General features: G+C 39.0%; 1 protein-coding gene across 1 annotated transcript; it reads right to left on the bottom strand.

Annotated features, from left to right (window-relative positions):
- Positions 1-20,201: 20,201 nt before the first annotated feature.
- On the bottom strand, positions 20,202-20,761 carry LOC148571500 (uncharacterized). The gene is made up of 2 exons (XM_088508115.1): positions 20,744-20,761; positions 20,202-20,663 (listed from the first exon to the last, which is right to left on the bottom strand). The coding sequence occupies exons 1-2, from the start codon at positions 20,747-20,749 to the stop codon at positions 20,202-20,204; spliced, it is 468 nt and encodes a 155-aa protein (XP_088364241.1). The 5' UTR covers positions 20,750-20,761.
- Between the last annotated feature and the right edge of the window lie 4,053 nt (positions 20,762-24,814).

Genomic DNA, 24,814 nt, shown 5'->3' with positions numbered 1-24,814 from the left:
TCATGAAGCTGAATGCCAAATTATTTGGCATTGATACTTGGGAAGTTGAACCTCCCTTGTTCATCAATGAACTGAGTGATCTGGATCAACTGACATTACCTCAGAAGAGACAGGATCCTGGAAAGTTCATAATACCCTGTACCATAGGCACTATGATCTTTAAAGCTCTGTGTGACCTTGGTTCAGGAATAAACCTCATGCCCCTCTCTGTAATAGAGAAACTGGGAATCTATGGGGTGCAAGCTGCGAAAATCTCACTAGAGATGGCAGACAGCTCAAGAAAACAGGCTTATGGACAAGTAGAGGACGTGTTAGTAAAGGTTGAAGGCCTTTACATCCCTGCTGATTTCATAGTCCTGGATACTGGAAAGGAAGAGGATGAATCCATCATCCTAGGAAGACCTTTCCTGGCCACAGCAAGAGCTGTGATTGATGTTGACAGAGGTGAAATATTCCTTCAATGGAATGAGGACTCCCTTGTGTTTAAAACTCAAGGATCTCCCTCTGCAACCATGGAGAGGAAGCAGAAAAAGCTTCTCTCCAAGCAGAGTCAACCAGAGCCCCACAGTCAAACTCTAAGTTTGGTGTTGAACTCCCATATCCAAACTCTAAGTTTGGTGTTGGAGGGTCTCAACAAAGCTCTGCACATCTGTGAGGCTCCATGAGAGCCCACTGTCAAGCTATTGACATTAAAGAAGCACTTGTTGGGAGGCAACCCAATGTCTATCTAATTCTTATTTTTATTGTTTTTCATGTTTTTTTAGGTTCATGATCATGTGGAGTCACAAAATAAATATAAAAATTGAAAACGGAATAAAAAATAGCAGAAGAAAAATCACACCCTGGAGGAACATCTATCTGGCGTTCAGCGCCAGAACAGAGCATGGTTCTGGCGCTGAACGCCAGAACAGGCATGGTTCTGGCGTTCAACGCCAGAAATGGCACACAAATGGGCGTTGAACGCCCAAAATGGCCACCAACCTGGCGCTGAACGCCCAGAGTTGGGTATAAAGGCATTTTTACATGCCTAATGAGTGCAGGGATGTAAATCCTTGAACACCTCAGGATCTGTGGACCCCACAGGATCCACTCAGGATCTGTGGACCCCACAGGATCCACTCAGGATCTGTGGACCCCACAGAATCCACTCAGGATCTGTGGACCCCACAGGATCCACTCAGGATCTGTGAACCCCACAGGATCCCCACCTACCTCCACTCACTTCTTCTCACCACTCTCTTTCACACAACCCCATAAACACTCATCCCCAAAAACCCTTCACCAATCACCTCAAACTCTCTTTCCCATCACCTCCTCACAACTCACATCCATCCACTCTTCCCCATAAACCTAACTCATAAACTCCACCTACCTTCAAAATTCAAAACCAATTTCCCACCCAAACCCACCCATATGGCCGAACCTTAACCCCCCTTCCCTTCCCTATATAAAGACCTCCATTCTTCATCAAATTCACACAACACACCCCTCTACACTCCTCTTGGCCGAAACCACATCTCCCTCTCCCTCTCCATATTTCTTCTTCTTCTTCTTCTATTCTGTTGTTTATTGCTCGAGGGCGAGCAATATTCTAAGTTTGGTGTGGTAAAAGCATAGCTTTTTGTTTTTCCATTACCATTGATGGCACCCAAGACCGAAGAATCCTCTAGAAGAGGGAAATGGAAGATAAAAGCTTCCACATCCACGTCATGGGAGATGGAAAGGTTCATCTCCAAAGCCCATCAAGACCACTTCTATGATGTTGTGGCCAAGAAGAAGGTGATCCCTGAGGTCCCTTTCAAACTCAAAAGAAATGAGTATCCGGAGATCCGACATGAAATTCAAAGAAGAGGTTGGGAAGTTCTAACAAATCCCATCCAACAAGTCGGCATCCTAATGGTTCAAGAGTTCTATGCTAATGCATGGATCACCAAGAACCATGATCAAAGTAAGAACCCGGATCCAAAGAACTATGTTACAATGGTTCGGGGGAAATACTTAGATTTTAGTCCGGAAAATGTGAGGTTGGCGTTTAACTTGCCCATGATGCAAGGAGATGAACGCCCCTACACTAGAAGGGTCAACTTTAATCAAAGGTTGGACCAAGTCCTTATGGACATATGCATGGAAGGAGCTCAATGGAAGATTGACTCCAAAGGCAAGCCTGTTCAACTAAGAAGATTGGACCTCAAGCCTGTAGCTAGAGGATGGTTAGAGTTCATTCAATGCTCAATCATTCCCACTAGCAACCGGTCTGTAGTTACTATAGACCGGGCCATCATGATCCATAGCATCATGATTGGAGAAGAGGTGGAAGTTCATGAGATTATACCTCAAGAACTCTACAAGGTGGCTGACAAGTCTTCCACTATGGCAAGGTTAGCCTTTCCTCACCTCATTTGCCACCTATGCAATTCAGCTGGGATTGACATAGAGGGAGATATCCTCATCAAAGAGGACAAGCCCATCACTAAGAAAAAGATGGAGCAAGCAAGAGAGCCCAGTCATGGAGCTCAAGAGGCGCAAGAAGATCATTTCCATGAGATCCCTGAGATGCCTCAAATGCACTTTCCTCCACAAAATTGTTAGGAGCAAATCAACACCTCCCTAGGAGAATTGAGTTCCAATATGGGACAACTAAGGGTGGAACATCAAGAGCACTCCATCATGCTTCATGAAATAAGAGAAGATCAAAAAGCAATGAGGGAGGAGCAACAAAGACAAGGAAGAGACATAGAAGAGCTCAAGGACATCATTGGTTCCTCAAGAAGGAAACGCCACCATCACTAAGGTGGATTCATTCCTTGTTCTTCTTTCTTCTGTTTTTCGTTTTCTATGTTATGTGCTTATCTATGTTTGTGTCTTCATTACATGATCATTAGTAGTTAGTAACTTTGTCTTAAAGTTATGAATGTCCTATGAATCCATCACCTCTCTTAAATGAAAAATGTTTTAATTCAAAAGAACAAGAAGTACATGAGTTTCGAATTTATCCTTGAACTTAGTTTAATTATATTGATGTGGTGACAATGCTTCTTATTTTCTGAATGAATGCTTGAACAGTGCATATGTCTTTTGAAGTTGTTGTTTAAGAATGTTAAATATGTTGGCTCTTGAAAGAATGATGACTAGGAGACATGTTATTTGATAATCTGAAAAATCATACAAATGATTCTTGAAGCAAGAAAAAGCAGCAAAGAACAAAGCTTGCAGAAAAAAAAAAGAGAAAAAAAAAAGAGAAAAAAAAAGGGGCGAAAAAAATAGAAAAGAAAAAAAAAGTAGAAAGAAAAAGAAAAAGCAAGCAGAAAAAGCCAATAACCCTTAAAACCAAAAGGCAAGGGCACATAAAAAGGATCCCAAGGCTTTGAGCATCAGTGGATAGGAGGACCTAAAGGAATAAAATCCTGGTCTAAGCGGTTAAACCAAGCTGTCCCTAACCATGTGCTTGTGGCGTGTAGGTGTCAAGTGAAAACTTGAGACTGAACGGTTAAAGTCAAGGTCCAAAGCAAAAAAAGAGTGTGCTTAAGAACCCTGGACACCTCTAATTGGGGACTTTAGCAAAGCTGAGTCACAATCTGAAAAGGTTCACCCAATTATGTGTCTGTGGCATTTATGTATCCGGTGGTAATACTGGAAAACAAAGTGCTTAGGGCCACGGCCAAGACTCATAAAATAGCTGTGTTCAAGAATCATCATACTGAACTAGGAGAGTCAATAATACTATCTGAACTCTGAGTTCCTATAGATGCCAATCATTCTGAACCTCAATGGATAAAGTGAGATGCCAAAACTATTCAAGAGGCAAAAAGCTATAAGTCCCGCTCATATGATTGAAGCTATGTTTCATTGATAGTTTGGAATTTATAGTATATTCTCTTCTTTTTATCCTATTTGATTTTCAGTTGCTTGGGGACAAGCAACAATTTAAGTTTGGTGTTGTGATGAGCGGATAATTTATACGCTTTTTGACATTGTTTTTAGTATGTTTTTAGTAGGATCTAGTTACTTTTAGGGATGTTTTCATTAGTTTTTATGTTAAATTCACATTTCTGGACTTTACTATGAAATTGTGTGTTTTTCTGTGATTTCAGGTATTTTCTGGCTGAAATTGAGGGATTTGAGCAGAAATCAGATTCAGAGGTTGAAGAAGGACTGCTGATGCTGTTGGATTCTGACCTCCCTGCACTCAAGGTGGATTTTCTGGAGCTACAGAACTCGAAATGGCGCGCTTCCAATTGCGTTGGAAAGTAGACATCCAGGGATTTCCATTAATATATAATAGTCCATACTTTGGCCAAGAATAGATGACGTAAACTGGCGTTCAACGCCAGCTTTCTACCCAAATCTGGCGTCCAGCGCCAGAAAAGGAGCCAAAACCAGAGTTGAACGCCCAAACTGGCACAAAAGCTGGCGTTCAACTCCACAAATGGCCTCTGCACGTGCAACACTCAGGCTCAGCCCAAACATATACCAAGTGGGCCCAGGAAGTGGATTTATGCATCAATTACTTACTCATGTAAACCCTAGTGACTAGTTTATTATAAATAGGACCTTTTACTAGTCTTTTTGACATCTTTGGTCTCAGTCTTAATCCATTGTTCATCTTAGGAGACTATTGATCATGCTTTAGGGGGCTGGCCATCTCGGCCATGCCTGGACCTTCACTTATGTATTTTCATACGGTAGAGTTTCTACACTCCATAGATTAAGGTGTGGAGCTCTGCTGTTCCTCAAAGATTAATGCAAAGTACTACTGTTTTCTATTCAATTCATCTTATTTCGCTTCTAAGATATCCATTCGCACCCAAGAACGTGATGAAGGTGATGATTATGTGTGACGCTCATCACCATTCTCCATTATGAACGTGTGCCTGACAAACACTTCCGTTCTACATGAAATAAGCTAGAATGAATATCTCTTAGATCTCCTAACCAGAATCTTCGTGGCGTAAGCTAGAATGATGGCGGCATTCAAGAGAATCCGGAAGGTCTAAACCTTGTCTGTGGTATTCCGAGTAGGATTCAATGATTGAATGACTGTGACGAGCTCCGAACTCGCGATTGCAGGGCGTTAGTGACAGACGCAAAAGGATAGTAAATCCTATTCCAGCATGATCGAGAACCGACAGATGAATAGCCGTGCCGTGACAGGGTGCGTGAGCATATTATTCACTGAGAGGATAAGATGAAGCCATTGGCAAGGGTGATGCCTCCAGACGATTAGCCGTGCCGTGACAGGGCATTGGATCATTTTCCCGAGAGATGACCAAAAGTAGCCATTAACAGTGGTGATGTATCACATAAAGCCAGCCATGGAAAGGAGTGAGACTGATTGGATGAAGATAGCAGGAAAGCAGAGGTTCAGAGGAACGAAAAGCATCTCCATTCGCTTATCTGAAATTCCTACCAATGATTTACATAAGTATCTCTATCCCTATTTTATTATATAATATTCGAAAACACCATTATCACTTTATATCTGCCTGACTGAGATTTACAAGGTGACCATAGCTTGCTTCATACCAACAATCTCCGTGGGATTCGACCCTTACTCACGTAAGGTATTACTTGGACGACCCAGTGCACTTGCTGGTTAGTTGTATCGAAGTTGTGACATATTATGAATGTGTAATCACGATTACGCGTACCAAGTTGCTCACGTGCCAGGAATAGTTTGAGCCTGGACATCACAATTTCGTGCACCACAGGTACACTCCCCTCCTCTTCATTGCTCATACTTTCACATCACCACACAAAGAAAAAGCTCGGACTCAAGAGTTGGACACCCAGCCTCTGAGGATATAACTCGGTTAACACCTTTATTTCGCAAGCAAGATCAATTGGCGCCCACCGTGGGCCGAAGATATAGAATTTTCTCTTTTGGTCCCACTGTTTCTGTTTATATCCATGGCTGACGCACCACTTCCTTCATTATCCGAACTCATGCGGATGGTAGCCGAGCTACAGCAAGCCAATCAGCGGATAGCTGACGAAAACTAAATAATGGCCACCCAAATCGCCGAACTGAACCATGTTCGGACAGAACACAACGACGCTCACCACCAGCAACCAGAGGATGATGAGCATCATTCACCCTCTGATGTCTCGGAGACTATCCAAGCTGATGTAATTCACCCCGAAGATGAAAAAGAAGGAATTGATGATCTTGTGGGACCTTCACCAAGAAGGTGATGAACTTCGAGTTGCCGAAGAGATTCACTCTACCACTAACCCTCACACCTTATGATGGCCTCGGAGACTCGAAGAAATTTCTCAAGAAGTTTTGATCAATAATGATCGTTAACAGTGCATCCGACACTGTTTTATGCTGTTGTTTTTCAAATTATTTAGACGGTCATGCACTTGATTGGTTGTGTGCTTTGCCTGCAGGTTCTGTTTCGCGATTTCAACAACTAGCCAAGCTGTTCGAAGAGCACTTCGCCGGATCTGCAATATATTTACATGACTCTAACTATCTGAACACTATTAAGTAGGGGCAGAACGAAAGCCTGAAAGACTATATGACTCGTTTCACCAAAATAGCCATCAGCATACCTGATCTCCACCCAGAAGTCCATTTGCACGCACTCAAAAGTGGCCTCCGACCTGGAAAGTTCCAAGAAACCATTGCGATAGCAAAGCCAGAAACCCTGGCCGAATTCTGGGAAAAAGAAAAAGGACAAATCGATATCGAGGAGCTCAGACAAGCTCGGAAGTCTGATAGAACAACCTACAGAGACGACGATAAAACTCCAACTAGTAAGAAAAGTTTTAAAATAACCCCTCGTCAAAGAGGACATCATCAAAGAGAGAGGACATCATCAAAGAGAGAGGACATCATCAAAGAGATTCTACATTCAAAACTCATCAAACCACCAAGAAAGGCCGGAACATATCAAGATACTAAGAACGCAGATAAATCAAAATATTGTGCCTTCCACCAAAAGCACGGCCACACCACTAATAACTGTGTAATAGCAAAGGACCTCTTGGAACGCTTAGCTCGGCAAGGCCATCTCGATAAGTACATCAGAGGTAAAATCCAAAAACGTCCCATATCTTCCAGAACCAAAGACTCATCTGAACAACAATACCGAGGAAAAGAGAAGGTGTCGGCGAACAATTATGAAAAACCACGAGGAATCATTAACTATATTTCAGGAGGATACGCGAGTGGAGGCTCTGATAAACCACTATTTTATGGTTTATCTTGTACTCAATTGAGTGGTTTTTATTAACTCTTTACCCACTTATTCATACTATTTGTATGGTTTTATATTTCCTTCCTAATTATGTGTTTTGATTGAAAACATGCTTCTTTGATCTTATATTTGCTTATTATTAATCCTCTCTTATTACCATTAGATGCCTTGATATGTGTGTTAAGTGTTTTCAGATATTATAAGGCAGGAATGGCTTGGAGGATGGGAAGAAAGCATGCAAAAGTGGAAGTAATGCAAGAAGTTGGAGAAATTGCTAAGCTGTCCAGTCTGACCTCTCTGCACTCAAACAGCTATAACTTTAGCTACAGAGGTCCAAATGACGCGGTTCCAGTTGCGTTGGAAATCTAACGTCCGGGGCTTCGATTTGATATATAATATGCTATAGTTCCCCTGACGCTAGGCAACGCGACCGCGTGATCCATGCGGCCGCGTCCCAGTGACGGAAATCCAGCATGGCAAAATTCGAAACCAGCGAATTCTGGACTGTTTTTGACCCAGTTTGTGGCCCAGAAAACACAGATTAGAGGCTATAAAGTGGGGGAATACATTCATTCATAAGGAAGCTCTCATAATTCACAATTTTAGGAGTAGATGTAGTTTTTAGAGAGAGAGGTTCTCTCCTCTCTCTTAGGATTATGATTTAGGATTTCTCTTAGTTTTAGGAGTGACTCTCAATCCCAGGTTCAACGTTCTTTTACTTTATATTTATCTCTTACGTTCAGATACTTTAATGCTTATATTAGTTATGTTGCCTATTTGGCTTATGCTACATTCATGTTATGATTTTCTTAATTAATATTATTTGAGGTATTTCAGATTTAAGATTGCTTTGCTTTTAATTTAATTTAGATATTTTCTTCTTTTGGCTTTGGTTAGGTAATTGGTAACACTTGAGTTGTCAAACTCAGGAGTGGTTGAAATTGGCAGATTTTGCTTTAGCTAGGATTGCTCTAACACTAGTCTCTCCACAGGAGTTGACTAGGACTTGAGGATCAAGCTAATTAGTCCACTTGACTTAACTAAGTGGGATTAAAATCCAATTCTCATCACATCTGATAAGGATAACAAGGACAGGATTTCCGGTTCTCATACCTTGCCAAGAGTTTATTTTACAGTTATTTATTTATTTTTATTGCTCGAAAATATACCTGTGCGCATTGCCCAAACTTCCGAAACCCCCAATTTACAACCTTCATAACCAATAATAAGAACATACTTCCCTGCAATTCCTTGAGAAGATGACCCGAGGTTTAATACTCGGTTATCAATTTAAAAAGGGGTTTGTTACTTGTGACAACCAAAACGTTTGTACGAAGGGATTTTTGTCGGTTTAGAGACTATATCTACAACGCGACTGTTTTTATGACATTCTTTACTGGCAAAAATCCCAACGTCAAAATGGTGCCGTTGCCGGGGAATTGCAAATGTATGCCTTATTATTAGTCATTGTAAATATTTTATTTATGCTTGTTTATTTGTTTTTATTTTTGTTTTTATTTTTGCTTTTTCTTAAGTTAAGAGGTTATTGGTTTTTATTTTAAAATTTTTATTTTATCTTATCTTGTTTAAAAAATCAAATTTCGAAATTCAAATTTAAAAATTTTCAAAATTTCAAATTTCAAAAATTCAAAATTCAAAAATTTCAAAATTTCAAATTTCAAAATTTAATTTTCAAATTCAAAATTTAAATAACCTTTTAATTTAAATTTAAATTTATTTTTATTTTTAATTTTTATTTTGCTACTATGAACTCTCACCCCTTTGGCTATGAGCCTGGTTACAATAATGTTGCAGGAAGAAGAAATTACAATGAGAACAGGCATCAATGTTGGAACAATCAAAGATGGGAGGAGCCACAAGGATTTGATCAACCCTCATGGCAACAACCACCTCCAATGGACTATCAACAACCACCACCATATGCCTATGAACCCTTTCCTCAACATAACTTTGAACTACCACACTCACAAGCCAACTACCACCATTCACCTCCATATAACCCTAACCCTCAACCACCTTATGAGCCATATGAACCATATATAGAACCACCCCAATTCCAATCCAATCACTCCCAATCACCACCACTTTCCTTTGTATCATGTCCAAGTTAGGCAACCCGAGAAGCGGAGGATCGCCTAAGGGAAACAGTAATTAAATTTCAAACAACCATTCAACAACTGGAGCAAGCAATGATTCAAAGGGCTTCTAGATGCTTAAATACACAAGGATCAGCCACAGTCCCATGTGGACAGTCTAGTGAAGAACATAGCATGAAGGAGATACCAGAGGCCCCAGTGGACAAGACAGAGAATGAATTCGTACTAGAACAAGTAGAAGAAGATGTCATTGTTGAAGAAGAAGAAGAAGTGGTTGAAGACTTTGGTTGAAGAAGTGGTTGAATTCGTACTAGTAGCACAATCCCTGCCACGCGAACGCGTCACCCACGCATCCGCGTCATATTGGAAATAAGGCCACCCGCGCGATCGCGTCGACCACGCGACCGCGTCACCCAGGATTTTGGCAATACTAAGTTTTGAACAGAGAGTTGTGCGACCGCGAGACTGCACTCGTGCCACTAGCACAAATCAAGTCACGCGATCGCGTGCCCCACACGTTCGTGTCGCCTAACCTTGTTGCGCACCACACGACCGCGTCGCACAACCTATCCAGATTAGTGCCAATTTTCTTATCTTTTCTTATTTCTTTCTTCTTCCTCTCTTATTTTCTCTCACTCCCATTCTATTTTATTTAATTTATTTGCATACTTTCATTCATTGCATATTTTTATTTTTTTTAAATTTATTAATTTTGGTGTTCAAAAGTTCTTATTCAACTGTTACATCTTTTCTTGAATTACTTTGGTGCTTAATAACTTGTTTTACACTGTGGGAGGATATTAATTATCTGCCAATGCCAATCTTTTATAATACTTGCACTTCATTTGCATTGCCACGAACTTACATTGTCTTTCATTACCCACTCTCTCCTCCCATTGTTGCAAATTTTTGCACTCTTGATCTGCCATGTACTTCTATTATTTTCTCACTTGCATGTTGTAGCTACCATGTAATTGAGACCCTTATTATCTGGCATTAACACCCATATTTTATTTATTTATTTTCTATCTTTTTTGGGTTACTTTTTCTTTTCCCTCTTCTTTCAGGATGGCCACCACAAAGGGAGAGGAAAAGCTTCTTAATGGGAGAGACAAACAAGTTCCTACGCACATTCCTTGATGAGAAGAGCATCAGTTGAAGCAACCCGTCCACTTGCACATCTTCGCATGCACCGAGGATGGTACAATCTTTAAGTGTGGGGAGGTCGATACCGATCTCCATGGGTTAGTACCTTTCTGTTTCAATACCAATATTTTATTTTATTTGTTAGTTCATTGTTGCATTTGCATATTTGTTTGATTTTATGCATTTAGTTACTACTTGGTTAAAGTAATAAAATTCTTTTAAGACCCTATCTTTGAAAATTTTCACTAATTTAAATTGAAAAAATTTTATGTTAAAACTTGTTTGAAGTTGTATTTGGAACATGGTTTTTGAGCTAAAAAACACACAACCTGTGAGATTTTGAGCTTATTTATATGGTTACATTATTTAACCATAAATTTTTATTCCTGTGTGTTTTCTTCTCTATAATTGCAATCTTTGCTTTGTTCCATTCTATATGTCCATTATTTAGTATATTTACATGCTTGCATATGATTGAGGCCATTATTTGATTTTAGCTCACTTATCCCAAATAAGCCTACCCTTTAAATCAGCCTTGTCAGCCACTTTGAGCCTTTTAACCCCCTCTTGTTCTGTATTTTACCACATCACTAGCCTTAAAGCAGAAAAATAATTAAATATCCCAATTGAATCTTTGGTTAGCTTAAGATAGTGTGTTAATTAAGTATGGGGAAACTGTGGGAACATGGGTTAATAAAGGAAAAGTATAATGTTTCTAATTTATTTGAATATCAGGAATTTGGGAACCTACTCATGAAAAACTAAAATAGAAAAATAATAGAAAATCCATGTGCATTGATAAGTTATGTTTGTTTCTCAAAAAAAAAAGAAAAAAAAGAGAAAAAAGAGAGAAAAATCCAAAAATACTCAATAAATAAGTAAATAAGGGGACAAAATTACCCCAATATTAAGTTTAATAAAAGATCAATGCACATGTGATAAAAATTAAAGAAAAATTTGGTACATGAGTATGGGAATTATACAAAAGTGAGAATTATGGGTAGCTAGGCATGAATTTAAAAGTATATAGAGTATATGTATATTAGGTGAGAGCTTAGGTTAATTAAAGATTCATATTATAGCTCACTTGGCCATACATATATCCTTACCTTTACCTCAGCCCCATTACAACCTTGAAAAGACCTCATGATGTTTGCATTGGTACATTAAATATTTGTTGATTGGTTAGATGAAGAACAAGGTTTAGAGAGCATGACTAGGGAAGAATAGAGTGATTGACCCTAGACACTTGAGAGTTAGAGTGATATACACTACCAGTAAGGGTTCAGTGCTTAATTCTATGTTCCCTGCTTTCATGAGCTATCTTCTTACAAGTTTACTTGCTTTTTATTGTATAATTTGAATTAGTGGAATTTGATTTATGTTTGTCTTGGAGAACTTATTCATTTTTAACCAAGTAGGTAGAAACATTTTGCATGTAGTTGCATTCATATAGATAGGTTGCATTTCATGCTTTCTACCATTCCTCTTCATCTTTATTGCTTCTCTTGAGCTTAGCATGAGGACATGCTAGTGTTTAAGTGTGGGGAGGTTGATAAACCACTATTTTATGGTTTATCTTGTACTCAATTGAGTGGTTTTTATTAACTCTTTACCCACTTATTCATACTATTTGCATGGTTTTATATTTCCTTCCTAATTATGTGTTTTGATTGAAAACATGCTTCTTTGATCTTATATTTGCTTATTATTAATCCTCTCTTATTACCATTAGATGCATTGATATGTGTGTTAAGTGTTTTCAGATATTATAAGGCAGGAATGGCTTGGAGGATGGGAAGAAAGCAAGCAAAAGTGGAAGGAATGCAAGAAGTTGGAGAAATTGCTAAGCTGTCCAGCCTGACCTCTCTGTACTCAAACGGCTATAACTTTAGCTACGAAGGTCCAAACGATGCGGTTCCAGTTGCGTTGGAAAGCTAACATCCGGGGCTTCGATTTGATATATAATATGCTATAGTTTCACTGACGCTAGGCGACGCGACCGCGTGATCCATGCGGCCGCGTCGCAGTGACGAAAATCCAGCGTGGCAAAATTCGAAACCAGCGAATTCTGGACTGTTTTTGACCCAGTTTGCGGCCCAGAAAACACAAATTAGAGGCTATAAAGTGGGAGAATACATTCATTCATAAGGAGGCTCTCATAATTCACAATTTTAGGAGTAGATGTAGTTTTTAGAGAGAGAGGTTCTCTCCTCTCTCTTAGGATTAGGATTTAAGATTTCTCTTAGTTTTAGGAGTGACTCTCAATCCCAGGTTCAACGTTCTTTTACTTTATATTTATCTCTTACGTTCAGATACTTTAATGCTTATATTAGTTATGTTGCCTATTTGGCTTATGCTACATTCATGGTATGATTTTCTTAATTAATATTATTTGAGGTATTTCAGATTTAAGATTGCTTTGCTTTTAATTTAATTTAGATATTTTCTTCTTTTGGCTTTGGTTAGGTAATTGGTAACACTTGAGTTGTCAAACTCAGGAGTGGTTGAAATTGGCAGATTTTGCTTTAGCTAGGATTGCTCTAACACTAGTCTCTCCACAGGAGTTGACTAGGACTTGAGGATCAAGCTAATTAGTCCACTTGACTTAACTAAGTGGGATTAAAATCCAATTCTCATCACATCTGATAAGGATAACAAGGACAGGATTTCCGGTTCTCATACCTTGCCAAGAGTTTATTTTACAGTTATTTATTTATTTTTATTGCTCGAAAATATACCTGTGCGCATTGCCCAAACTTCCAAAACCCCCAATTTACAACCTTCATAACGAATAATAAGAACATACTTCCCTGCAATTCCTTGAGAAGACGACCCGAGGTTTAATACTCGGTTATCAATTTAAAAAGGGGTTTGTTACTTGTGACAACCAAAACGTTTGTACGAAGGGATTTTTGTCGGTTTAGAGACTATATCTACAACGCGACTGTTTTTATGACATTCTTTACTGGCAAAAATCCCAACGTCAAAATGGCGCCATTGCCGGGGAATTGCAAACGTGTGCCTTATTATTGGTTATTGTAAATATTTTATTTTTGCTTGTTTATTTGTTTTTATTTTTGCTTTTTCTTAAGTTAAGAGGTTATTGGTTTTTATTTTAAAATTTTTATTTTATCTTATCTTGTTTCAAAAATCAAATTTCAAAATTCAAATTTAAAAATTTTTAAAATTCAAATTTAAAAATTTTCAAAATTTCAAATTTCAAAAATTCAAAATTCAAAAATTTCAAAATTTCAAATTTCAAAATTTAATTTTCAAATTCAAAATTTAAATAACCTTTTAATTTAAATTTATTTTTATTTTTATTTTGCTACTATGAACTCTCACCCCTTTGGCTATGAGTCTGGTTACAATAATGTTGCAGGAAGAAGAAATTACAATGAGAACAGGCATCAATGTTGGAACAATCAAAGATGGGAGGAGCCACAAGGATTTGATCAACCCTCATGGCAACAACCACCTCCAATGGACTATCAACAACCACCACCATATGCCTATGAACTCTTTCCTCAACATAACTTTGAACTACCACACTCACAAGCCAACTACCACCATTCACCTCCATATAACCCTAACCCTCAACCACCATACCAACCACCTTATGAGCCATATGAACCATATATAGAACCACCCCAATTCCAATCCAATCACTCCCAATCACCACCACTTTCCTTTGTATCATGTCCAAGTCCGGCAACCCGAGAAGCGGAGGATCGCCTAAGAGAAACAGTAATTAAATTTCAAACAACCATTCAACAACTGGAGCAAGCAATGATTCAATGGGCTTCTAGACGCTTAAATACACAAGGATCAGCCACAGCCCCATGTGGACAGTCTAGTGAAGAACATAGCATGAAGGAGATACTAGAGGCCCCAGTGGACAAGATAGAGAATGAATTCGTACTAGAACAAGTAGAAGAAGCTGTCATTGTTCAAGAAGAAGAAGAAGTGGTTGAAGACTTAGGAGATGAAGAAACTCCATGGGAAAGTCCAGTCATAAAACCCCCTTCCAAGACGTTTGAAATTGATACTGAGGAGGGTGTACAACCTCCAAAGCATATCATAGTTGAAGACTTGGAAGAGGTTGACCAAAAGATGGAGATTCAAGAAGAAGAAGCACAATCTCCCATGCCCTTGGAAAGCAATGAAGAGGAGATTAAATTGGAAGGAAGCTACCAAGAGGAAGAGGTTGAAATTGAAGAAGCCTGCAAAGAGGTGGTAATTATCAGAGAAGAGCACAAGGGAGTGGAGCTTGCAATTTCATTAAAAACACCTCCCCCTAAGTTGCCATCATCCTTCACAACACTCAAGTGGATAAAATTCATATCCTATAGCTTTCTAATCCCACTTGAATATGGGCTACTGGAGACGGATGGTCAACTTAGAGCTCTTTGTGGCATTAAGAGTAAGAGGAAGATGGCCAGTGGTAAGAATTGTCCTGCAAGGTTCATTATGGTTGGAAGCTTTAAGTTCAAACGCAAAGGTTGGTATAAAGCTCAATTGAATGGGTCTAGGAAGCTGTTTGGTAGCTGCAGCGAGAATTCAAATTACTTATCACCCGGCTGGAAAAATACAGATCCCGACAAAAATGGGTGTAAAAGTAAAGTTTGGGATCCTGGAATCTGTTCTGATATTTGTCACCCCGGGAGCCTAAGAATCTGTTTGAAGCTTCTTAAGGACTTTACATGCTTAGTTTGGGACCCCGGAGGACACTGGAATCACAAACATTGGTGGGGATTCCTGGATCAGTACAAGCACAAGCCACCATAGTAGGAACCTCATCAAATGTCCAACTTAAGGACTATAACTAAAAGTGCTAGGTGGGAGACAACCCACCATGGTATGATTGTTCTTTTTTCATTTTTATTTAGTTTTATTTGTTATCTAGTTTTATTTTATTTTATTTTATTTTATTGAACCTGGAGTTTTGCATCACATTCATATTAACACTGCATTCTGCATTTTTCAGATTACAAAAAAAAAAAAGCGAGCACGTGACGCGACCGCATCAGCGACGCGTCCGCGTCGCAAGGATATGGGAGACAATATTAATAAGAATAGAGAGTTTCGTAGGAGTAGCGCTGGAGGCGTGCCAATGGCACAAATCACCCCACGCGACCGCGTCATATGGGAATAATGGCCTCCCACGCGACCGCGTCACCCACGCGGCCGCGTGACCAGGATTTCGACGTCAAAAGGTGCATGGCCGAAAGTTGAGCTGGAGTTGGGCTGGACCTGTGCTAGTAGCACAAGCCCTGCCACGCGAACGCGTCACCCACGCGTCCTCGTCATATTGGAAATAAGGCCACCCGCGCGATCGCGTTGACCACGCGACCGCGTCACCTAGGATTTTTGCAATACTAAGTTTTGAACAGAGAGTTGTGCGACCGCGAGACTGCACTCGCGCCACTAGCACAAATCAAGTCACGCGATCGCGTTCCCCACGCGTCCGCGTCGCCTAACCTTATTGCGCACCACGTGACCGCGTCACCCACGCGACCGCGTTGCCAGCGTCGCACAACCTATCCATATTAGTGCCAATTTTCTTATCTTTTCTTCTCCGAATCCTTATTCTCTTATCTTTTCTTATTTCTTTCTTCTTCCTCTCTTATTTTCTCTCACTCCCATTCTATTTTATTTAATTTATTTGCATACTTTCATTCATTGCATATTTTTATTTTTTTTAAATTTATTAGTTTTGGTGTTCAAAAGTTCTTATTCAACTGTTACATCTTTTCTTGAATTACTTTGGTGCTTAATAACTTGTTTTACACTGTGGGAGGATATTAATTATCTGCCAATGCCAATCTTTTATAATACTTGCACTTCATTTGCATTGCCACGAACTTACATTGTCTTTCATTACCCACTCTCTCCTCCCATTGTTGCAAATTTTTGCACTCTTGATCTGCCATGTACTTCTATTGTTTTCTCACTTGCATGTTGTAGCTACCATGTAATTGAGACCCTTATTATCTGGCATTAACACCCATATTTTATTTATTTATTTTCTATCTTTTTTGGGTTACTTTTTCTTTTCCCTCTTCTTTCAGGATGGCCACCACAAAGGGAGAGGAAAAGCTTCTTAATGGGAGAGACAAACAAGTTCCTACGCACATTCCTTGATGAGAAGAGCATCAGTTGAAGCAACCCGTCCACTTGCACATCTTCGCATGCACCGAGAGATCAGATTTACCACCTGGCTATAAACTTGTCTGCGAAGCCAGTGCAACAAAAGAAACAAAAACTCGGCGAAGAAAAGCGAAAGGCGTCGTTGGAAGAGTCGCAAAAACTAATAAGCGCCGAATTCATCGAAGAGATCAGATTTACCACCTGGCTCGCCAACGTGGTTTGGTAAGGAAATAAAACGGTAAGTGGCGCATGTGCGTCGATTTTACTGATTTAAACAAAGCATGTCCAAAAGACTCGTATCCTTTACCATCTATAGACTCTTTGGTAGATAACGCTTCCGGTTATGCTACCTTAAGTTTCATGGATGCATATTCAGGGTACAACCAAATACTTATGCACCCCTCCGATCAATGTAAAACAGCTTTTATTACTGACTTCGGAAACTACTGTTATAAGGTTATGCCTTTTGGATTAAAGAATGCAGGGGCGACTTACCAACGCCTTATGGATAAAGTTTTCGCCAAACAAATTGGCAGAAACATCGAGGTTTATGTAGATGATATGGTCGCCAAAACAAAAGTCGGCAACAATCATCTTGACAACCTAGCAGAAATATTCGCCCAGATACGCCATTACAACATGCCCCTGAACCCAGAAAAATGCGCTTTTTGTGTACAAGGTGGTAAGTTCTTGGGATTTTTGTTAACAAACAGAGGCATCGAGGCAAACCCCGACAAATGCCGAGCAGTTTTGGAAATGACAAGTCCTAAGACCGTCAAAGAAGTCCAGCGCCTCACAGGAAGGCTTGCTGCTTTATCAAGATTTTTACCTTGTTTATCTTTAAAGTCTAATCCCTTTTTTCAAACAATTAAAAAGAAAAACAAATTTCAATGGACCGACGATTGCGAGAGAGCTTTTAACACACTAAAAACAAATCTCTCGCAACCGCCGATTCTACAAAAACCCCTCCAAGGGGAACATTTATTTCTATACCTTTCAGTTACTAATTGGGCGATAAGCTCGGCTCTTGTCACAGAAAGAAGCAAAATTTAGCAACCGGTCTACTTCGTCAGCAAAACACTCCACAATGCCAAGCTTAATTATCCGAGAATAGAGAAGCTGGCCTTAGCATTAGTCTTCTCAGCACGAAGACTCCGACTTTATTTTCAAAGTCATGTCATCAATGTCAAGACAGATCATCCACTACGACAAGTACTACATAAGCCGGACATTGCAGGAAGACTTATAAAGTGGTCAATCGAACTGTCCGAGTTCGACATCAGATATCAATCCAGAGGGGCAATAAAATCACAGTTTTTAGCCGACTTTATTGCAGAACTTACGATACCCTCGGAGGAGGACCACACAAAACAATGGACTCTATACATAGATGGCTCATCCAACAAAGAAGGATGTGGCGCTGGAATACGACTCGAAGCCGAAAATGGTACTGTCCTCGAGCACTCATTACACCTATCTTTTAAGGCCAACAACAACCAATCCGAGTATGAAGCCCTGGTCGCAGGACTTCAGCTTTGTTTAGAACTTCAAATATACACAATCAAGGTATATTGTGACTCCTTGTTGGTTGTTCAACAGGTAAACGACCAGTTTCAAGTAAGAGACTCCCTTCTATCCAAATATTTATTATTAGTAAAAAATTTGATTTCACAATTTAAAGAATTTGAAATACAACACATTCCAAGAGAACAAAACCAAAGAGCTGATATTTTATCTAAGCTCGGCAGTACTCAGTCCGAGATATCTACATTGCATCAATTTACTATAAACTCTCCTAGCATTGACCTAACAAATGTGCTAAGTGTTACTCAGGAAAGTGATTGGCGAACAGATTTCATAAACTATCTACAAACATCACACATTCCAGAGACCGTCGAGAATGTCAAAAGGTTCTGAAGACAAGCCACCTTCTTTACATTACTTAACGGAGCCTTATACAGACGAGGATATACTCATCTTTTACTCAAATGTCTCAGCAGATCTGAAGCAGAAATAGCACTGTCAGAAGCACATGAGGGGATCTGCGGAACACACACAGGAGCTCGGAGCCTTTCATCCAAAATCCTCTGCGCTGGTTTCTTCTGGCCATCACTGAAGCAAGACAGTGAAAACAAGGTCAGGGCCTGTATCAATTGCCAGAAGCACGCCCCTACCATCCACATTCCAGCTGAGGATATGCATCATAGTGACATCACATGGCCTTTCCACCAATGGGGACTAGACATTCTCGGCCCGTTCCCTACGGCGCCGGGCCAGGTAAAATTTCTAATAGTCGCCATTGACTACTTTTCAAAATGGATCGAAGCTCAACCGTTAGCTAAAATAACATCGCAACAAATGATATCCTTTGTTTGGAAGAACATTATTTGCCGTTTTGGCATTCCTCATCATATCATAACTGACAATGGTCGCCAGTTTGCCGATCAAAAGTTCCAATCTTTTTTACAGAATCTCAAAATCAAACAGCATTTCGCCTCTGTTGAACATCCTCAGACGAACGGACTAGCAGAAGCAGCGAACAAAGTGATCTTGCACGCACTTAAGAAGAAGCTGGATGACGCAAAAGGGCTATGGGCCAACCTCATACCTGAAGTCCTATGGGGATACAACACAACACCCCAATCATCAACAAAAGAGACATCATTTCGACTTGTCTATGGCTCTGAAGCAATGATACCACTAGAAATCTTCCAAAGCTCAATTAGGACACAGCTCGTCGACCACAATGAAGCTCGGTGCACCGAATTAGATATCATTGAAGAAATCCGAGATATAGCAACACTGAGACAATGCGCCGCACAGCAAACAATATCTCGGCACTACAATAAATCGGTAAGAAGTCGAACATTCAACAAGGGAGATTTGGTCGTTCGAAAGACAGAACTCGCCCGATGACCACCATCCCATGGCAAGCTCGCCGCAAACTGGGAGGGCCCATATCGAGTCACATAAGTCCTCGGCAATGGAGCATATAAACTCGAAACTCTAACCGGTACAGTCCTACCCAACACTTGGAATGTAGCCTCCTTAAAGAAATTCTATAGTTAAAACTCAGGGACAGGCTAGTACTCTTTTTCCTACTACCAAGATTTTATCCCCAATGGGTTTTGCTTGGAGAGGTTTTAACGAGGCTTGCCTACCTGAACCTTTGTATCCAAAGAATTACCAATATTAGTATATGATTTACTTCATTCCCCTTGATAACAATTTTCTCAATACATTACTCCAATGTTTGCTTTTGCAATAACAATCACACATACAGTTTCATCTATCGTTTCAAACAAAATAACAAATATCCTCCCCTAATTTCAATCCGATAATAAATCAGCAATCAGGAATATTCTTATCAGAAAATTCCCTTCAATCACGCAAAGGCCTATGAAACATTTAAAATCCAAATCGGCCACAAATTAACAACAACTCAAACAAATTCTATTAACAAGCTACAAAATAGCTATCAAATTGTTCAGCAACTACCAAATAGCATTCACCCATCAGTTTTTCAAAAAGCATCCAAGCATAAACAAAACTACACATAAAAAACAAAATTACAATAAACACATTAAACATTCTCTGCCTCATCCTCGGCAACGCCATCATCTTCAACCATTTTGCCATCTCGAACAATCTTCCCAGGATCTAGCTTAGAAAGATCAGCATCAGGCAAAATAAACTTCGCTTGTAAAGACGCCCTCTCAAAACCTTCAACAAACGAATCTAAGATTTCATCACTCTTTTTCTTTTCCATTTCCTTAAGCTTAGCAGTCACCTCAATCAGCCGAGCTTCCATGCTCGCCAGGTTCGCTTCCTTCTTCTTCAAATCTTCCACATCATTGGCATAGTTCTCTTTTGTCTCCTTCAATTGCTTTTCAGTTTCAGCCAACTTGTTCTGGAGATCAGAAACAGAACCCTTAGACTTACTCAACTCCTCTTTCAACAACAAAACCTCATTGTTCTCCACCAACACCTTCTTGTGCTTCAACTCCTGACTACGACCTAAACTAGCTAACGTCAAACCAACCACCTACAAAAACACAAAAAAATATATATATCAAAATTCCCAACAAACATAAACAAGCATAACACAATAAAAAATGACCTTACCTGCATATACTGACCAACAGCTACCTCTCCAACCTCATTAGCTAATGATACGTCAGCTTTAGACTGACAATGCTCATCGGCAACAGCCATGTAAGGATACTCCTTCCCCCACACAGTCAATCCCTCGCTATGCTCGGTCATCTCATGCAGCTTTTTCTGATTCCCAACAAAAGTTTGAATCTCCTCCACAGAAACCTTTTGTTCTCGGTCGCTAGTATCCTCGGACACATCAACCACACTCGATTTTCTTTTCTTAGCAATCACCTTCCTCCGTCCCTGACGAGGTTGATTAACCTCCCCAACTCCACCACCTTTTTCACGATTAGAAGATGACACCTCCTTCTCCAGATTCTTACTCTTAAAACGTGACCTCAGTGAAGCAGCAGACACCCCAGGATATTTACCACATGTAGATTCAAACAAACAAAATGGCAACTGAGTAAAGCTCAAAAGTACACAAAATAACTCATTCACACATAAACACAACTCACCCATATAATCTACCACAGCAGCCCTATTCTCCTCCCACTTTAACAGTTCAAACATCGAGATCAAATCTTTCCGATCAATTTGTTCCACCAAAAACTCTATAATACACACATTCCTCGGGGTTATGACCTCGGCCCCGAGTATATTCTGAGGTTCCGAGCACCACCCAAGTGGAAACCTCTCAGCCAAAAACTCGTCTATATAAAATGGAAACTCTTTTTCAACATTCCTCACCTTAACATACATCTCTTTAAAGTCCTTGAAGGAAGACTTATACAATTTAAAGATACCAAAACTAGGTGTACTATTTAGATTAACCCAATCCCCCTTCCAAACTTCTTTGGCTTGGAATAAAGAAAAAAAACAAATCCACAGAAGGATCCTCCTCAAGAAATTCCATCAATATTTCGAAACAATGCAAAAACGCTCAACCATTAGGGTGCAATTGTGAAGGAGCACAGTTTAACTGCTTCAAAACTTGACATTCAAACTCTGTAAATGGCAGGAGCACAGTTTAACTGCTTCAAAACTTGACATTCAAACTCTGTAAATGGCAGCCTCACCCTCAGTTCTTCCAAAACACAACTATGCATATAAAAATACTCAAACCCCTGCCCCCTATGGTAAACCCTATCCTCACTGCTACATGGCAGCAACTCGACCTGAACCTCAAACCCAGGCCTAACGATTCTGCCAGCATCAATTTCCCTCACAGCCGCATCATCCCGAAACAGAGATATACGACCCTTAACATCCTCATTAACCCAGTCATAGGACCAGTCAATCCCCCCTTTCTTCTCTTTTTCAAACCCCATTACCCAACCCAGAAGCAAAAAACAAAGAAGGGAGAAGAAGATGATAAGTTACAAAACAAAAGAAATAGCATGCATACCTCTTTTACTCATTCTCTTTTCAAAGGAGAAACACCAAGGGTCAGGGATAAGCAACTAAGCTTCCAAACCACTAACTTAACCACATTGAAAAAGTAACTGTTTCATCAATCACATCAAAAGATGCAGTTGCTTTGGAAAGATAAGAAAATTTAATGACCTATTACTCCCTCTCTCTCTCCTCACCAAAACAACGCCCCACTATCCACGTCACGCATAGAGAAGTTTTAAATGAACTATGTTGAACTGGGAGCTCACTCAGTAAACTCTCCCACCGAGTTATAACTCCTCGATAAGCTCAACCTGCTTCATTAAAAACTCTCCAGGCTAAGCTTGGGGGCTGTGATATGGTCATAACAAATGAGCTATAACTCAGCATGCTCCGTTATGAATTTACCATTCATGAGCTATAACTCGGCATAATCCGTTGTGAACCTATCATTCACGAGCTATAACTCGGCATTTGCCCATTATGGACTCACCGTTCATGAGCTATAAACTCGACATAGTCCGTTATAAGCTCATCTCTTCATGAGTCATAAGACAGTCAAATATAACCGACAATGCAACAGTATGAAAGTAGAAATACGTTATCTCCACTCTTGATGAACGACTTTAAATGACAAAAGCATAACGGACCGATGGCCGACCATATATAAAGCAAGGTAAAGTGTTCTTTTTCGGTAGATTTCGAATAAAATAATATACTGACTTAAGTTTCGGAGTGCCTTTGCAGGTACACTCCCCTCCTCTTCATTGCTCATACTTTCACATCACCATAAAAAGGAAAAGCTCGGACTCAAGAGTTGGATACCCAGCCTCTGAGGATATAACTCGGTTAACACCTTGATTTCGCAAGCAAGATCAGTATCCTTTACGCTGTTGGTTTTGTGTAAATGTTACACTTTTATATCTCTGTTTTTGAGCATTATTCCTATATATATATATATATATTATCGTATTAGCCTTAGAACTATTATGGCACTTAGTTATCCTTTACTTTACGGCTAGGGGTAAGGCTTAGGATAATAGGGTGTTACATATTCAAATTCAAATCTAATCTAATCTAAATCCTAACAACCAAATCTTACCTTTTTAGAAAATATGGTTGCTAACTAATTATATAAATCTTGAATCTTGAATTGAATTTAGAGCTTCGTAGGAGTTGAATTGGTACTTAGCGTTGGGCGTCCTTGGTTGGGAGCTGGGCTTGATGTTTGGGCATCCAGCTTGGCTGAAGGGGCGCTGGGCACCACTCGCTGGAGTTGGTGCCCAGTTTGCCTTCTCCTAGGCACAAAGGCACTGGAATGGTTGAGTTGGGGGCTAGGCTTGGGGATAATGCGCTGGGTACCACTTCCTTTCAAATGCACTTGTGTTTTCTTCTAAATTTCATCCTAATTTACTTAATTATACCCTAAAAACACAATCATTTTAACATAACTCCAAACATATAATTAATCATCACAACTTTACTAAAAACACAAGAACATTGATTTAAATATAAGAAAACTAATTAAAAAAAATCTAAAAACAACTAAAGATGCCTAGGCATCACCATGATACATTATGAAATATATGATACATTATGAAATATTTGAACGCATTTCATTCTCACTAAAACCGAAAAACATTTTTAAGTATCTCATTTTTTGTGTAGACAAGATTTGTAAGACAGTGAAAAAAAAGTAATTGTTACAATCTGTGTCTATACCATAAATAATGTATTTATTCTATCTCATTTTTTAACGTCTTACTTCATGGTTCAGAATGCTCAAATGAGTTATGAAATTATTTATGAAGCTTTCAAGACAATGTCTTCTTGATGAACACTTTTACAATAACTCATATGATGACGTATATTTAAAAGTCTATTTAAATGAACAATTCTTTTAGTGAGTTTAATGTATTACAAGAATAGACTTAAGAATGGTACAAAAGAAACTGCCAAAATGGAAATTTGTTATGTCTCCATGAGGAGAATTGTCTCGCCGAATAAGTAGAGACATGGACAAGAGGAGAGGTCCTTACCCAATAGAGATATGCTCCTATGACCTGTAAAATTATAATATAACTCTTGATTCTATTTATATATAAATCTAATATTAAAATTCTAATTATTATTGGTTTTATTAATATAGAATTACAACAATACTACTAAAAAAGCTTGATTGACAATACATGAAAAAGTTTACATGTTTAACATGGTTTGGAATTGAAATGCATGGATGGATTTTTCTTTTGTATTTTGAATTTCATATCTTTTAGTGATTGAATTATAGATTTTTATCTTTTAAGTTAGACCATATTTGATTATATTGTGTTATCTTTTATTTTTTATATTATTAGATATTTGTCTCTCCCACAAAGATTGATAAGTTGGGATCCATGCATGATGGAGATACAAAAGGGATGAAAACAATTTTCTTAATAAAAATATGACGGAGAAGCGTTCGTTTCTACGAAAATCTATTGTAATTTCTAAATAAATCTTAATCAATTTACAGATTTAAAATTATTTTAACCATTAATATAATATTTTGAGAAACATTTAGTATAGAATTAGCTACTATTTTTCTAGAAGTTTTGACTTATATTTATTTTCGTGAATTTTCAAATCTATTAGTCAAATTTTTAATTAAATTTGTATAATAATAAAAAAACATAAAAGTGATTTAAGCATATAAACATGACT

The sequence above is a fragment of the Arachis ipaensis genome, chromosome B3, assembly GCF_059453495.1.
Source record: "Arachis ipaensis isolate K30076 ecotype BB chromosome B3, ASM5945349v1, whole genome shotgun sequence".
In the NCBI taxonomy this organism is placed as follows: Eukaryota; Viridiplantae; Streptophyta; class Magnoliopsida; order Fabales; family Fabaceae; genus Arachis; species Arachis ipaensis.
This window is presented reverse-complemented; position numbering and strand designations above follow the sequence as displayed.